This window comes from Cryptotermes secundus, unplaced genomic scaffold (assembly GCF_002891405.2).
Source record: "Cryptotermes secundus unplaced genomic scaffold, Csec_1.0 scaffold2223, whole genome shotgun sequence".
Taxonomy (NCBI): Eukaryota; Metazoa; Arthropoda; class Insecta; order Blattodea; family Kalotermitidae; genus Cryptotermes; species Cryptotermes secundus.
Genome location: NW_019738374.1, coordinates 69,645 through 87,343, shown reverse-complemented (window position 1 = coordinate 87,343; position 17,699 = coordinate 69,645). Strand labels below are relative to the sequence as shown.

Genomic DNA, 17,699 nt, shown 5'->3' with positions numbered 1-17,699 from the left:
TAATATACTCTTAGACTTAAGTTAAGAGATATATTCGGAAATTTTAGGGCGACCGCTATGATAGAATAAGATGTTTATATAACACTGTGCTACAGAAGACCGGATGGGTATTGCCTAGACCTTTTGTGTACATACACTTATTTTTCGAATAGATACACCCTACCAGAAATATGAAATAAAATCAATGACTTTGTTTTCTTGCTATCGATGTAAATCTTACGAATGGTTTGTTCTCCATTTTTTTGAGCCGTCCGTTACGAAGTATTTACTGGTTTCCATTTTTCTGTGGATTTTTGTAGTCCCTCGATATTTCTAATACTCGCAAACAAAATTGCACAGCAGCTGGAAACTGGAGAGTCAAAGATTATATTTAATGTTTTTGGTAATCAACATCGTCAATATAGCGTAATCTGTAGCTCTGCAATCCAATAGACTTTCGGGCTTCGATGAGCACCGGCTCTCGGAAATTATAATGGCGACATCTCCAAATCAGGACTGTGTACTACAGGCATTTCTTTCCTATTCCAGAAAATAGATGTCGCCTGACTACTTCGTAGGCGGAGCCAATAACAAAGCAGAAAGCAGCCACCAGCTATCAGCAGCGATCAGAAGGAATAATGAGGAATGTGGAACGTAGTGCTGAACGTGTTGAACGATGTTGACAAGTTGAATTTGATCGCAGTAATGCAAAATATAAGTAGACGTTATAACTAATGCCGATTTTGTCACCGCTATCGCCAACAGAGTATCTACCGGTATCTACTGTTGGAGATAGATGGATTGTATACAGAAATTTTTCCGTGTAATTATCGATATGATTTGCGATTGTGACAGAACGGTTAATTCTTCATTGAGTTTTACATAAGTGACATTGTGTGGTTTTTGTTTGCGGTGTTTATGTGCCATAATATAAAATTAACACGGAGGCTCACAATGATTACTTTCCAGTATTACATATAAATTTAGTGTACTGTTTTTCGGCCCAGCGTAAGAAATGTGGGTGAAACCTCAAGAAGTCCTGTTAGCAAATGCACTGTGGTAGGTATGAATCAGGCACTTGTGAGAATACTGTAAAAGTCAGTTGCGTGGACTAAATCTTTCCTTCTATCTTTACTACTTTCAGGGTGACTGAACAAGCGAATCATTACTTTGTACTTCAGAGGCGAAAAGGTCATGGAAAAACAAAGGGTTTATCATCCATTCTTGTTGGTACATTGGATAGTGTGTTTGACACAAAACCGCCCCCATTTCGAATCTTACACCAGACACCATCGTCGGAGGTTTACTATTGTGAGTTACGGTTATAATATGGTTCCTTTCTTAATGGCCGTCATTTCATTTACTTTATTCCACTATATAACCGTTGATGTTGATATGCTTGTACACAGCAGTACCATTTACCTGTTATTAAATGTCAGTCACAGTTAAAATGTTGTAAATAAAAAAGCGCCTTGGTCTTCCCTGTGGTCTCTTTCCTTCTGGCAAAGCCAGAAGGAAAGAGACCACAGGGAAGACCAAGGCATAGGTGGGTGGACAATATTAGAATGGATCTTAGAGAGATAGAATGTGAACATGGTAATGAACCTTTGGGTTCCATAAAATTCTGGGAAATTCTTGAGTAGTTGCAGAATTGGTGGCTCCTCCAGAAGGGCTCAGCTCCATGAGTAAGTAAGTAAGTAAGTAAGTAAGAGGGGAGATCATATCTGTCATTCCACATCCTTCTCACCGTACCTCTCTTGTGATGGCTGGCGCCCCTCTCACACCTCATATGCTTTTCTCTTATAGAATTACTAAGATTAGTAAGCAACAGGAATTAATTAAGTACCGGTAAAATTAAATGTGATAGGATGAACCAGGGAGCCAGAGAATATGATAATTTTGAGGGTATTTAAAATGGCCAAAAGCTCCAGAATCTGTGGACAGGTAGTAATTAATTTATTTGCCACTAGAAGATAGCATGAAGGCACAGAAAACCAACTGCTACATTTATTTACTCTTGGCAGTTACAGAGTGTGAAACTTTGAAATAAAAGGCGGACATTTCTGCTTATAAAATTTACTCAGTTTAAATATAAAATGATGTAAAGGTAAAGCTATTCCTGTCACAGGCCATGGAGGCCTATGGGATTGTGAGATGCCAGGGCTCCCACATTTTGTAGACAACCGAAGCACAGATGGCAGTGAGGTTTTCAGCCTTATGCACTCACCACCATTTACCCCCAGGAATATTTCTGGTACTCATTTCTGTTAGAGGCTGAGTTAACCCCAGGGCCATAGTGCGGCTGGAAGGATTAGGTAAATTGAAAAATCAAATGAACTCATTCGAATTCAACCCACTGTTTTTTGGCTAGTAGTATATTGCCTTAACCAGCTATGCATATATTTTATGATTTGGAACTTCAAAACTTCAACATAAAATTTGGTGACTTCACATGCAACATATGTCTGCACTGGCTCAAGTTGTGACACTAAATGAATTCCAATTTTGAAAGCTAGCATTTCAAAACACAGTGCTACAAATTTGTACGTGCTGTGTTTCAGAAATTTTTTAATTCGTTTAACTTACAGGTTAGATTCAAAATAGACAACTACGTGATAGTTGCCTTAATACAAACTTGGTTGGCTGACACTTGCCTTGATCTTGTTACATGTGGAAATCATAAGCTCGCAGGCATGTCATGTTTGAAAATTAATAGCTGCACAGACATGTCAAAGAGCCAATAGACTGGTGCCTTAAAATCTCAAAATTTTGTAGTGAAACATAGTATTGCCATATAAAGCAAAGTAATATAACATTATATGAGTCACAATCATGGCTTGATTAATACCTGAAAGTATGTAAAATATGTAAGTATAAACTGGTAGAAATAAGAAGACATTAATAAATGTCTAATAAGTACTTTAATCAAGTAATAACTCCATTAATTAATACAGTCCAAGAAAAAGGGAACATTCCATCTTGCAACAGAGTTTCCATGCCAGCAGTGCAGCATGAAGATAAACACAAATGTATGTATCTCATGTTGCATGGTGACATTACAAAACAAAAGGAAAGCAGAAAAAGACAAGAAATAAGTTCTTTTGTTGTGAGGAGAGATGCTGCATAGCATTTTGTTACTGATATTTGTTCAGAAGAAGGAGGAAGTCTTATATAACTTGTACGTATTATTTAGTCATTGATTAGCCATACAACCGAAGTCAGACGTCTCTTTGTTACTGAAAATACTGTTGTCCTTTTCATGTTTAGTGATTGCCTGTTCACTAACATTCACTGAGATTGAGAAAGACTGGGAATGGCTGCAAAGGAATTTGTCAGACACTCTGAATTCATTTGACAATGAGGAAGATATCACAGAATTTGTTTGCTGCAAAATCCAGTCAGTGATTGCTAATACTCTGCCTGATAACCAAGGAACTGAAGGTATGTCAAGGTGAATTATGTAAATTGCTTTCTTGGTATCAGTAATTCATTATTTGTATAACTTTACTACATAAGTTACCTTGTTGCAGCTTTACATATATGTACTCTACCAGCCTCTAAGGTATACTCTCTTTGTGTTATATTTCATATTAAAAACAGTGACACATTAACCTTTAAACGCCGGACTTCGAAATAGTGGTAAACTTGAGCTGGCCGGAGTTTATTTAAATGCCTGCTGCTGGTGCTCGTTTAAATGCCCGTTGCTCCCTTGCGTTTAAGTATCCGTTCCTGTTAGGCGGTTACTCAATTTTAAGCGTTGTGTTTAAAAATGCTGTATCTAGCACAATTTTTATGATAAATGGATGGTATTAACTTTGTTTATATCAGCAAAGAACATAGTGCCGCATATTATAACGGAAGATTTGAAATTTTTAATACAAAGTGTTATACTCTATTTTCAATTTTTTGTGTTTTAATTTTGATGCGTACTGCAAAAATTGTTTCCCAGTTCTTCACAGAGTTGTTCTGCATTATAAATTCATTTCTGTTTGTAACACTTGACAAATTTTAGCAGTCCCTGGTGTCATAAAACAGATGGAAGCAATAAAATCATTTGGTCTTCTGCTAGCACTGCTTACACCCTTCGGATTTTCGAATCTTTGACTGAAGGTCAGAAGAATGAAAGAATGGCTATTCAAGAGAAAGCTAGAGGGGTCCCTTCTTCAGTGGTAAAACCTTCCGTTAGAACTGCAAAAGCTTATTGCCCCTTCTATTTGAGTGAACAGACAGCTGCATCGTGGCTGAGATACAGAGCGCGATCTGTTTTGTGTGCGTTCGTAGTGAAATTGAATACGGTAGTTTTATTTGAAACTGTATATACATCAAGCAGGTAACAACAAAAAAGGTATGTACATCAAATTTTACAATATATTTTTAACATACCTATCTGCAGAATCTGCAATAAAATTACTGGATCGTGGATAAGTTTTGGCATAACTCATACGTATATTTTTATTTGCTGTTGTTCAGTTGGGTATTATTTTAATTCCTCTATTAGGGTTTTACTCAAGTCTGTCTGGTAATTACTACATCTGAAAATAAATATTTAAGACTGTGCATGCGCTTCTACTAGCGGCGTGTGCGCGCGCTTCCACTAGCGGAGTTTAAATGCCTGACTGGACAAAACGGGGTACTTTGGCCACGACGACTTTACTCACCACTGTCACAAACTGGGCACTTCGGCACTTAAAGGTTAACCTCTCTGTTTAAGTTTTCTTACAATTTTGTTTGTAAACAAAGAATTTATGTTATCCAAATTTATCTGCAGTAACCTCAATACTGAAAGTGAGGATCATTTTGACTGAAAATGCTATTTGTCTCTCTTTTTAAGCTGTAGAAAGTTCTATAGAGAAATTAAAATAGAAAGGTCCTTGGCTATAAGTGCAAGAGGAAGGAGAGTGTGAGTGAGAGGAGCTGTTTTTGAGAAGTGCAGAATTGTCATATAGGAATAATGTTAATAAGTGCCTTGCTACATAACTACCCATCCAGAAAACATCAAAGAGTGTTTTTGTGTGTCTGATTCATATTTATTTCTTAACTTATTTAACCGTATTTTTAATTGGCCACATCAGATGAGAGGATAATATAAATAATAAATAGTGAAGGATGTTTGTATTCTATTCTGAAGTACTTTGTGGACGTTTTCAGTAAGGAATTGAGGAGGACAGCATCGTATATATTTGCGTGACATGGAAGTTGACAGATATAATCTTGATGTTTTACACTGTTTCTCAAATCAGAGAAAGAAACACAGAATTCATACATCTGCGATGTTTACAACTCATTAAATTATCATTATTCTAATGTAATCAGCCTCCACAATCACATTAAATTTTTTGTGGTTGACAACACTTTCAGTATTGCACACTATGTAGTGAAGAATGGTAGGATGATAGATGCGTAATAAACGGAAAGGATTTGGAAGGAAGAGGTCTTGACCTAACTGAGGTATTATCTTGGTATATCCCTATAGAGACTGAGGAAACTCACAGAAACTTCAGCTGAGATGCAAATCAGTGCACCCCTGAATACAGATTTAGGTGTTACTGCTAGGCCAACCTGTTCAGTCAGAAAGTAACACATAACCTGCAGAGACAAATGAACAAAGATAAAATTTACATTACTGTATTCGTAATTAATAATACATATCTTTCCATTTAATTTAGATGAAGACACACAGTCATTTAAGACAGTGTCATTCAAATTCCATCGCTTGTTCAACACACCACCAGAAGAAAAGCTCGTCAACTATTACTCTTGCAGGTATGTATCTGTTGACTAGTCAGCAGTTGGCATTCCTAATTTGTATTTGGGAAACCCTGTCTTCAAATCTTGACCTAGAAGCTATCTAAGTACCTTGTTAATGAACTAAGTAACTTACTCCATGGAGCAGAGTCCCTGATGAGACATTAATAGTTGCTTAGCTCCCCACCTTTTGTGGAACTTGCAGGCTCACTGGCATGTATGTAGGTCATACCGAAAGTCATGAGCAACTTTCTTTTGCATGAAACTTGGGAACAGCAGATGAAAGAGAGTACAGTGGTAGGTGGAACCAGCTATTGTGTTAACCTTGAGTGTCTTGTGACGTCAGTAGCTTGACAACAATGGCCGACAATGATAAAGTCGTTTCGCCAGCGTGCTGTCATCGAATTTCTTGTGAAAGAGGAAATCCCTGCTGCAGAAATTCACCAGAGACTTCAGCATGCTTATGGAAGTGTGTGCATGGGTGCGAGCAGTGTTTGAAGATGGGTGAAACATTTTAAAGATGGGAACACCAGCATCGAAGATGAGCCTCCGAGCGGTCGTCCTCGAACAGCCTCAACTGAACGCAACAAGGAAAGAGTGGATGAGATCATTCAAGATGACAGGCGTGCGACTGTGGACACAATAGCCCGAAAACGTGGAATAGGGCACAGTGCAGTACAGGAGATGATTGAAAGCTTGGGCTATAGGAAAGTTTGTGCTCGTTGGGTCCCACTGTTATTGACCGAAGACCACAAAGGTCAGTGAAAAGACATCACCTCAGAACTGCTGCAGAGATATCAACACAAAGGCGATGATTTTTTGCTCTGTATTGTGACAGGTGACGAAAGCTTGTTTCACCATTTCGAGCCTGAAACGAAACAGCAGAATATGGAATGGCACCATTTGCATTCTCCATCAAAAAAGAAGGTAAAGACAGTGCCATCAGCTGCGAAGGTGATGGGCGCAGTCTTCTGGGATGCAGGGGGGTTTATTCTGGCCGAATTCCTGGAACCTGGGCTAACCATCAATGCTGCTCGTTATGTCCAGATGCTGCACAAGCTCCGTCATGCATTGCACGATAAATGTCCGGGATGAAACAACATCATCCTGCATGACAACGCTTGTCCCCACGCTGCTCGGCTCACATTGGAAGCAATTGCAAAGATGGGGTGGGAAGTTCTTCCACACCCCTCCTATAGCCCTGATCTGGCACCCTCCCACTACCATCTTTTCGTATTTGTGAAGGATCAGCTGTGTGGACAACGTTTTGAGACAAGGGAGGCAATTCAGAAAGCAGTGCGTCAGTGTCTTCAGATGGCTGGAACAGAATTTTACAGAAGGAGAATTTTCAAACTCCCAGAACGCTGGGAGAAATGTGTACAAAGAAGTGGTGATTATGTGGAAAAATAGAGAAAGATCTGTAGATTGAGGTGGTGTATTTGGTTTGTCAATAATGAAGTATGTTACTTTACAAAAAATTGTTGCTCATGACTTTCAGTATTACCCTCATACATAACATCCTTCCACCTGTTGGCATCCTGAGCCAGATGAATCTAGTCCACATGCTCCTACTCTATTTCTGTAAGATTCATTTTAATGTTATCTCCATCTATGCTTAAGTCATCCAAATTGTCTTTTTTTTATCAAGTTTTCTTGACAAATGCATGCATTTTTCATCTCCCAAATGTGCTGTATGCCCCATGTCTCATCCTGTCTGCTGTCTAAGAATGTAAATGTTGCTCCCACCGCAGGAGTTTGCACCATTTCTTTGTTTGTTTTAATGATGACACAAAATTGCACAAAGGTGAAGTGACCTCTTGTGGCATGATATACAAATTTCCAGCATTTGTTCATAGTTGTTAAGGATACAGGCACATGAATAATTATCTGAGAATCTGTGGGTCCTTGATTCAGGAATAATTTCACCTTTATCATATGTAATGCTGGACAAAACCACTCTCTTTCTTCTTCAGGTTATGGATAAACCCAACCATTGCTTCCAATGGGAACATACTTCCTGGTTTTAATTTGTTGCTTGTGTTATTGAACTTCAGTCTTTTTCTCCAGCTACTGGAAAGGCCGGATGCCGCGTCAAGGCTGGCTTTACTTGTCAGTGAACCACTTGTGTTTCTATGCTTACATCCTTGGCCGTGAAACAAAGTTGGTGATAAGCTGGACAGAGATAACTGAACTGGATAAGACAAACAGCCTTTTGTTCCCAGATTCCATTCGTGTTGCAACAAGAGAGAGAGAGGTTTGTATTGAATGTTGCATGTGTACCTTATACTTCTCTGTTTGTAAGTGAATTTATTATTTAATTATTGAAGTTGTCCTGAATCAAAATCCTGTTTAGTTCAAGTCATTGCTTTCTTAGAGGAAATAGCGAATGTTAATGATTTTAACTTTTTCTTGTAGTGGCTTTGAATAGTTCATTATTTTAAGGGATCTAAACATATTGTCATATGTTGGGTATATAACGCGACAAATAACTTCATGCCTTATTGGATATAGTGAATTTTATTTCACACTCGCTCATACAATTACACAGTTTACAATCTCACAGCTACCGCTATCCACAGTATTACAATTACTAAACTGCATACTCTTCCCTGGCCAGCTCGTAACTAACTTGAATAGTCTTCGCTGCTCCTTATTTAGCCCCGTTATGGACAACACAGAAAACAGCTACATAATAGGCACCACTGTTGTCTGACGCCGTGTTTGCCGACAGCCTAGCAACGCTGTCGGGAGTTGTTTACTGGTGAGTAGCAATGGCAGCATCCCGTGTTACGTCACCGCTGGCGGGGGAAGGGGTGTCCTGCATAACGCAACACGTCACAGTATTTTCGTTTTCATTTGTTAAACAACTTATATTGTCTGAACTTGATTTTGGCTCTTTAAGAAGGTTTCTAAGGAACTGAAATTTGGATATTTTTTCCTTTGCATCTATGAGTTGTTCAGGACAAGTCTGCAACTAACAAATTACAGCCATAATTTAATTACACCTAAATTGATCAACAGTAGTTGCCGCCGTACTTAAGTCTTTTAAGGTGAGGAATCCATTCAGAAGGATTTTGAAGGCTGTGGTATAAACTAGAGGAGTATTTAAAACATCCTCAGTGGGCATTTCAAATTTACTTCAGTCTTAAATGGTCCTCTAAAATCAGAGGCTCAGAAATGAAATGAATGAATATTGTGAAAATTTTGAATACTCTGTATCTGGGTAGGAGCTAGTGGTATGCATTTGTTGTTTTCATAATGTCAGAGACTGAATGGGCTAATAATGGCGGATCATTATTGACTGGCATAAAGTTTAATTGTGTAAATTGTTTATCCAAGTAAAACAACTGAAGGTTTGTCCCTATTTGTCCTTATATTTGATAAATTTACTGGCAATATTTTGACACACATGTTTCTCTTTCAGCACTATTTCTCCATGTTTCTCCACAAATCTGAGACATTTATGCTTATGGAACAGTTAACAAATTTGGCAATGAAACAGTAAGTAAATTATTATTCCACAGTGATACACAATTGTCGAGTTGTAGCAGCCATGTTTTAATACATAGTGTATGCATTATTTAGTAAACTGAAGAATCAACTCATAATTCATTCATAACTGTCACAAAAACTGTGGAGTACTTCAACCAGTTGTGATGTATAGTACTGGAAATTATCTAAATGCATCTCCTCCTCCTCCTTTTTTCCTTTTCCTTTTTTCTTCTTTTTATTTTGTGGAATGTAAAACAGTACTGTGGCAGCTGTGTTTAATTGTAGTAATTAGTGAATCGTAGATGGTGCACATGTGAAATTTCACATGGAGTTGGCCATAAGCCTGTGTACAATTTATTTATGAAACAGATTTTGTTATACATATGAGAGAATGTATTTTTCATTTCAAGACAAGAACAGTATGAGAATTTGGAAATATTTTGGGAATTAAACAAGAATAAGAATTTTCTCTGGATAAATTTTTATATTGTAACTGTATTTTATAACACTAGCCACTTTTTCACAGTGCGCTGAGTGTATTTCATATTTCTTTGACTTCAGGTCCTTTCTTGTAAAGAATTGTATTAAAAAGATCCAGTTTTAAAGTGTTGTTGTTGTTAGTGGTAGTAGTAGTAGTAGTAGTAGTAACAGCAGCATGAGCAGTAGAAGTAGCAGCAGAGCAAAGCAGTTGTCTGAAAATTCTCAGTCTGAGAATGGAAAATCAATTTTTTTTCTTATTTCAATCTAAGAATCTGACACTCATACAAGCCCAATGTTTATATGTTTCAGGATGCAGTTATGGTGGTAATATGAAACTTTGAGATTTTGTCTGCAAATGTTTGAGTCCAAACTTTCATACAAATTTTGTTTGCCATTTCAGACTTATTGATGAAAAGGGTGGCTTCAATGAAGACAGAGATTTGCTCAACAAGCTTAGGTAAAAAATACTTTTTATTGTTGTGTACAGTATCTTTACAGTAGATCTCTTAATTTGTTTAATTTGTTTTATATCTGTATTTTTATTGCAGTAAAAATGTACCCAGGAAACCTTCCTTCCTTAAGCGTGATCTTGATGCTCGAGCACACTCAGAGGCCTACCGTTTATTGTTTCGCCTACCAGCTGCAGAGAAACTAGATGGCAGTACAGATGCAACACTCTGGACACCTTACAATAAACGCCATGTCTGGGGTCGGATGTTTTTGTCACAGAACTACCTCTGCTTTGAAAGCAGGGTAAATGTCATTTTCCATAATAATTTCAGTTTTGTTGGTACAGTAGGCTCCTGGTTGTGTGGTATCCAAGCATCCAGAATTTATGTCCAGCCAGCAGAAGTTTCAAAAGAAAATTCACCACTTTTATGAAGTTATTCTAAAAGAAAACTGTTATGCGGATATATTCCCCAACCTAATGGTTCTCCCAGCTCCCAGTAGCAGTGGAACCCACCCTAGCTTCATGTAAGAGCCAATAAAATGGAGACTAGTTAAATCTATGATTGGGTTAAGGTATATATACAAGATCTTTCACCCATCAATCCATTTTGTTGTCTGGGAAGACTCACATGCCAGAACTAAAGCAAGCACATATTATTTTGACTTTCCCCATGCAGTTGTCAAACCAGATTTTCTTATGTGCCAGGTAATGGGGAGTTTGACTTGGTTCATCCTTGTCTGTCACACTAGTAATAGTATAAAAGATTATTAACGCTGTCCAGTCCTTCTGAAGATGATTGCTCTGACCGAAACACATAATGGATCAAAGATTAGAAAAAGAAAAAAACATTTATCAATCACATGTTTTTCTGAAGATGGTCGCTCTGACCGAAACATGCAAAGGATGAAAAATTAAAAAAAAAAAATCATAAATCACGCTGGACAGTGTTCATAATCTTTTATCCTAATGGACAGTTTGCTTTAACATAGCATGACAGTAAACCTGTTGTTGGGTGATGGGATGTGGAATGAGTTACCACAAAGACAGACTTGATAAACAGTCAGTTGCTAAGTTACGCAGCAGTGGATTATGAGATGTGTGAATCAGTGATATCACTGTATTTGAGTGTAATTAAGAGAGAGTATGTAACTAAGTGGACTGTTTATCAAGTCTGTCTTCATGATAACTCGCTCCACATCCTACCGCCCAACAACGGGTTGACTTGTCACAATATTAGTAACTCATCATAAATTCTGAAGTAGTCTGTGTTGCATAAGGCCTGTGATCAAAAAATTTCTGGGCTGGCTACAAGGTTACAGTAGGGTAGTGTTCCTGTGTTAGATGATGGTAGATATTTGCTGTTAATTTCAAACCACAGAATGTGTCATTAAAGAGAGATGTGGTCTGAAGTATGTGTTTCAAGTTCTGTTTCTAACTGGGCAGCAGTTACTTGGAAACTCATGAGATGTCAAAACCTACCTGTATTCTTGGAAATGGAGCAGTGAGTGTAACTCAAACGTTTGAGTAGTTATCTATGTCCAAAAGTGAAATGACTTCTGTTGAAAACTCTGAATATTTAGGGCATTGTTTCTTGACATTGATGGATTTGTGCATGAGGAATTCACCATGCTGGAAGAAGTCGACATTTCTGCACAAATTTTCCATGACATCTACAGAAACGTGGTGAATATGGCCTGAGAAATGGCGCATTAGAGATTAGTTTTCCTGTTATGACAGTGTCATCCTGGCTGTGCTTTGTCTGCACAGGAATTTCTGGCCGAAAAATTAAAGACTTGTGTGTGTGTGTGTGTGTGTGTGTGTGCGCGCGCGCGCACGCACGTCTCAGTGTGCAGTTGCCCATGTATGTCCTTCCTCATACGTTTTCTGATTCCAAAACTCAAGTTAATACTCAAGAGGATATTTTATGGGTTTGTTGCAATCTGAGAAAAAAATGCAGACTCACTTGTTGGAGTTCAAAACAAGGACTTTCACATATGCTTTCAATAGTGTCAGAACTGTTGGATTAGGTTGCAAACCAACCAAAACTACTTTGAAGTGGACAAAGTGGAATATTCACTAAGAGTGTTGAGTATAAAGAAAAGCTCAGTCCAGAAAATTTTTCATCCAACTAATGTGTGCAGTTTTGTGTTCAGATCCATTTCCTTCCAGGTACACCTTAAATAAAGATTTATGTAGTGCATTTCTGAGTAATACTAGTAGGCAAACATGCAGTCATATTTTGTGTAAATTTATAAGAAAATATATGTGTAGCTTTCTGAATATTTTTAAGGGAAATTTAGGTTTAATTTCTTTGCTTGCACATGGGCATGCCTCCTAATATGTATACTCTCTGTTTATAGGTGAAAAATTTAGTAAGTGTAGTAATTCCCCTGCGTGATGTACGACTGGTTGAGAAAGCAGAGAATCAAGCATCAAATTCAGCTGTTGATAAATCTGTGCTTATAACAACATGTAATCGAACAAGTTTTCTATTTGCTCAAATACAAGACCGTGATTTTCTGGTACAGAAGATATCAGAATTATTGGCTGGGACAAGAGTTCCTTCTCTGTAAGTGATGACATTTTCTGCATTATAAATTGATTCATTTATAAAATAGTTTTGACACAAATGGTGTATGAATACTATAAATGGGAAAGAATGACTTTGAGTTCAAGATGAGTATCTGGAATAGTTCTGAGATAAGAATAAGGCCCTCTTTTACCCAAAAATTTAAAACATTAACCATTTTTCCTCAGTGCACTAGAATATACTACTATATTTAGTCAAATGGAAGATAATTCTGAATGTAAGATGATGCTGCACAAGGAAACATCTGCATGGAAGAAATAATTTTATGGAATAATTTCTTGTTCTTACTACAAACACTAATGGAGACAAGGACTAGCTGTGTTGATTTGGCTCATCTAAGTAGGTTTTTACCCGAGTATGGAGCCAGAGTCCACTCTCCAAAACACTGTTTTGAATACAAATAGGATGATGGATAATGTATGAAGAGTTGATAATTGCATGAGTATGAGGGGTGAGCCATAAAAATGGCCCTAGCAATGCGACCTTCAATGATCTATTGTGCTTCCCCTTTGGATTAACTCTTTATTAATACTACACTTTGAATGAAATGTAGGACTTTGTTTACGGGGGCGTCATAAAAGTCACTTGGTTCCATGAACAACTGACCCAGGTGGCAATATCTTAATTAAGCTATAGCCTGACAGTCACACAGGATGTGTGTGACTGATTCATCTTCTTGTAGGCACCTGTCACAAGTTGGTTCCTCTGTCAGTCCCAGTTTGGAAAGGTGTCCCTTCAGGTGGCAGTGCCCAGTAAGTAATCCTACCACCCATCTTAATTGATCTCTATTCAATTTTAACGGGTCCCTCGTTCTTTTGGCAGAAGGTCCGGATATAAATCCTTTTGCCTGTTTGAGTCCAATTGTGGATTCCCAGTGCTTTTTTGTGATTTCTGTTAGTTCAGTCCCTGATCACTTTCTTGGCAACTCCAATTGAGATACCGCAAGCTGGTTCAGGTCCTGTTCTTGCCAGTTGATCTGCAGTTTCATTCCCTACAATACCCTCATGACCCGGCACCCATATCAGTTGTACTCTGTTATGTCTTATATGAGGGATTGGTGGCAGTCCCAAACCAATTTTGAAGTGAGGAGAAAAGGAGAAAAATGTTTTATGTCATTTGATTTTTCTTGTGGGTAATTAAAAGAATGATGCATTTCCCATTGAATGTGGTAACCATGTTCCTTCCTGTGGAATCTGATGTGCAGAATCCTTCAAGCCAAATTAACATGTCCATTCTTTTCTGTGTGTTAAGACACTCTGTCACAGGAGGCAGTTGTGACAACACAAGCAATCACAGCAGCTCCAGTGGAATCAGTAGCTTCAGTCAGTGTGAAGAAGTTAAGTCAGGTATTATTATCATGATGTCTGTCTGTGTCACCATAATACTGTACAGTTCTCAGTGGTTAAAATGTAGAAGGCATAAGCTGCTCTCAAATTCTGGAATGTGAATGCTTCCCTAGGCTGGGGTAAGGCAGAGAGAACAGGTTAATGGGACCTTTACTTGCTGCTAGGCATAAGTAACTTCAGAAACAAAACTATAAGTATAACTTATGCAAAGAGTTATAGGAAACAGCTAATTAGGAATCCCTCACAATGATAGGCATGTCAGAAAAAGAACCCACTCCGTTTATGTCATGGTTTTCTGTATGTCCAACATTAAGAAATTGACAATTCCGATGACATTTACAGCTATAATGAAGTCCATATTATAAGCTATACTCGTTCTATTACAGTTTCACTGTTATTGTAACAGTGAATTATCTGATTATTATGAATTATAATTGACAGTTGTTTAAAGTCACCAGCAGAGAATTGCACGTAATCACCGGTTGTTATTCATAGTTTCCAGTTAATAACTAATGCCATAACATAGCTTCCACGTTTATGTGAATCCACTTTCAAATTTTATTGTGAGGCATAGAGAAGTAATTTCCCTTTCTTATCTTTTATAGTATATAAATACATTCTGCATGCTTTTTTTAACATATCAGAATTATGAGGTTTTGGATTTATGCATGGTTCGTTTCAACATAGTTGATTCTAAATGGAACTTACGACAAAATGTATGCCGAAATACTGTATCAGATGTTTTTTACATAACTGTCTTGCCGTGTTAGTGTGGTAATTTGGCCTTCTGCTACACAAGAAGTCCATTAAATGTAAATTTCTGAGACTGTATTCAGTAGAATTCCTGCTTACCTGGTAAATCATGTATTTTTGTTCAGACAGAAAGTCACAGAATTCATGTTCATTTTGTGGAATATGTTACTTCTTAGAGCCATCTTGGTCACCGCAACCTCCGCTGATGACACTCTTCAAGCTGGATTTCTCCTCAGAAGCAATTTCCAAACAAGAGGCGAAAGAGAAGCTTTGGGAACTACATTTTGCAGAGTATGGGCGTGGTGTCTCCATGTACCGAACAACTGAAGTATCAAAGCTTGTTCTCCAGGGTGTGCCTGACCGATTACGAAGAGAAGTGTGGATGTCGTTCTCAGGTATGGACTTCATTGTGTTTTAGAAAATCCCTCAGCATAAAATATTCTCTGAGGCAGTACTTGGAAATTTTCCATTTATCAGCAAGGCCAAGTTATATGTATCCCCCACCACCACCACCACCCAATTAAGCCATACAAGGTGTCCATAAACCACCAGGCTGCACAATAAACTGAAGAGTAACAAGTTTATCCACTAGTGAGTACAGATTTTAAGTCTGTCGTTACTAGGGTTTGATGGCCATATTTTAAATCTGAGGATTATGGCAACTGTGTGCCAGCTGGACTGCTCACATGCTTCATTACACTGTTGCATTGCATGGCCAGTAAATGTTTACCTTTACTGACTGTGTACAAATGAGAACAGTTATTGTCTGAGCTCTGTCTTTAGGAGCTATAAATGAAATGGCAGCAAATGCTGGTTTGTACCGCACGCTGGTGGATCAAGCCCTTGGTAAGCCCTCAACAGCCAATGATGAGATAGAAAGGGATCTGCACCGCTCACTTCCAGAACATCCAGCCTTCCAGTGTGATATTGGAATCAGTGCACTGCGAAGGATACTGTCAGCTTATGCTTGGAGGAATCCTCAAATAGGTAATAAAGATTTCTTTTTAGTGAAAGAAGGTTGGTAGACATGCACTGAAGAAGTCAGTACTATATTAGGAAGTTTAAAAAATAATCATTGTTGCTCACACTGCTGTGTTCAGATCATTCTGATCCACAACAATGAGTATTTCAGTTATCACTTCTGAAGGCTTTGTACAAATGACAAAGTTTCATGAGCTGTGTTGCGACATTGCTTCGTGTCATACAGGACAGTCACAGTGCTCAACTTTGTTACTGTCACCATAGTTACATGTTACTGGATGGTATATCTGCCTGAATTTTAATTCAGGTGTTGAAGTTGCACTCTTAACTTACTTGAAGCAGACACTTGGATTTTGGTGGTTGATGAACTAAATGGAGTGTGAGCATGTGGGGGTTGTTCATTAATCCATACACAAAGGGTTGCTTAAATGAAATGAACTCTTTTTTTTTTTTGTGTTCTGAACATATTACTGTATTAAAATATTGTGTATGTGTGTGTGCATGTGCACGTGTCATTTTATGCATTTGCCCTTGTGCAGGGAATTCCTTTGATGAGGAAGGTTACTGTACGTTGCTTTCACCAGCAGACCCAAATGTAGATTGCTCATTTAACAACTTACATGTCTAGCCTGTCAGTTCAGTTACTGACAGCAAAGTGAATTCACTTTTCTTGTTAGTAGAATTACCTATGTGTTGTGCAAAGTGAAGAATGTGTTAATGTCAATTCCACACTTATATAAAATAACAGTTCAAATTTTGTTTCATCTGTAATATTTTAGTATAACTTGTGTTGACAGCAATATAAAATTCAATTCATTGTACTTTGCCAGGCTACTGTCAAGCCATGAATATTGTGGCTTCAGTATTGTTGATCTACTGCTCAGAAGAAGAAGCTTTTTGGCAGTTGGCAAACCTGTGTGAGAGTTTGCTTCCTGACTATTATAACACAAGAGTCGTGGGGGCATTAGTTGATCAAGGAGTGTTAGATGATCTCACTTCAGAACATCTTCCTAATCTCCATGCTCGCCTTGATGAACTTGGAATGATTCGAATGATTTCCCTGTCATGGTTTCTCACGATTTTCCTCAGGTATATTCATTTTTAACAGTATTTGTTAACATATGTCACAAATATGTATTAACTATACATTTGTGGGCTTTCTTTTTTTTTTCCTATATTGCAAAACTCATATTTACCAAATACTTTTCCTGTTACAAAGCAGCTCACTCAATATTTGAACTTGAGGTACTGAAAGTGTAGCCATTTTGATAGACTTAACCTGTTGCATGTAAACATGTAACATGCTTTGACATTGTGAATATGAAAATGGTTGGACTGTCACTACATCTTGCTTCTTCCTGAATGCTGATGGCATGATGTCTTCATTAAATCTTTTTCGCCACCATTTGAAGAACTAAATTATTCAGTGTATGTACACTTGTTAACCCTGGGTGTGAGCCTTTAAATAGTTTGCTATTATTCATGGTGTGGCCTTCTAAATCTATACTATGGCTCTTGCAGACTAAAATTTTCTTGTAAATAAAAGGCAGAAACACAAACTATATACTGACCATAAAGCATTGCCCCAAGGTAAGTAAATGATGCAGAAGTCTACCTCCATGCCATCTGTGAATGACAAGGGACAAATTCCAAGGATAATTGGAAACATACTGGCAAAAAATGTTATTGCTGAGTATGGTCAGATTTTCCTGTCATGAGTTTCACCCAGCATTCTCAAACAATGTATTAAATATCCTCCAGAGTTGAAATTTGTTAATGCCTAAGTCACAGAGTTATTCTTAGTTTCTTCAGTCAAATGTTTGGATAGTGCCTTCAATTTTTCCACATACAATTCATGATCGTCTTTCCTTCTCAGTTGACA

At 37.8% G+C, this 17,699-nt stretch overlaps 1 protein-coding gene across 2 annotated transcripts in view; it reads left to right on the top strand.

Annotated features, from left to right (window-relative positions):
- Window positions 1-573: 573 nt before the first annotated feature.
- Window positions 574-17,699, top strand: part of LOC111871027 (TBC1 domain family member 9) — a 33,137-nt gene continuing 16,011 nt past the window's right edge. For both annotated transcript variants that reach the window (XM_023863756.2, XM_023863757.2), the window contains exons 1-13: window positions 574-1,038; window positions 1,124-1,290; window positions 3,247-3,420; window positions 5,646-5,742; window positions 7,792-7,978; window positions 9,149-9,225; window positions 10,097-10,153; window positions 10,245-10,449; window positions 12,508-12,716; window positions 13,989-14,083; window positions 15,013-15,231; window positions 15,620-15,823; window positions 16,648-16,906. In XM_023863756.2, the coding sequence (XP_023719524.1) occupies window positions 995-1,038; window positions 1,124-1,290; window positions 3,247-3,420; window positions 5,646-5,742; window positions 7,792-7,978; window positions 9,149-9,225; window positions 10,097-10,153; window positions 10,245-10,449; window positions 12,508-12,716; window positions 13,989-14,083; window positions 15,013-15,231; window positions 15,620-15,823; window positions 16,648-16,906 (1,994 nt within the window). In that variant the 5' untranslated portion in view covers window positions 574-994. The remainder of the gene's footprint in view (window positions 1,039-1,123; window positions 1,291-3,246; window positions 3,421-5,645; window positions 5,743-7,791; window positions 7,979-9,148; window positions 9,226-10,096; window positions 10,154-10,244; window positions 10,450-12,507; window positions 12,717-13,988; window positions 14,084-15,012; window positions 15,232-15,619; window positions 15,824-16,647; window positions 16,907-17,699) is intronic.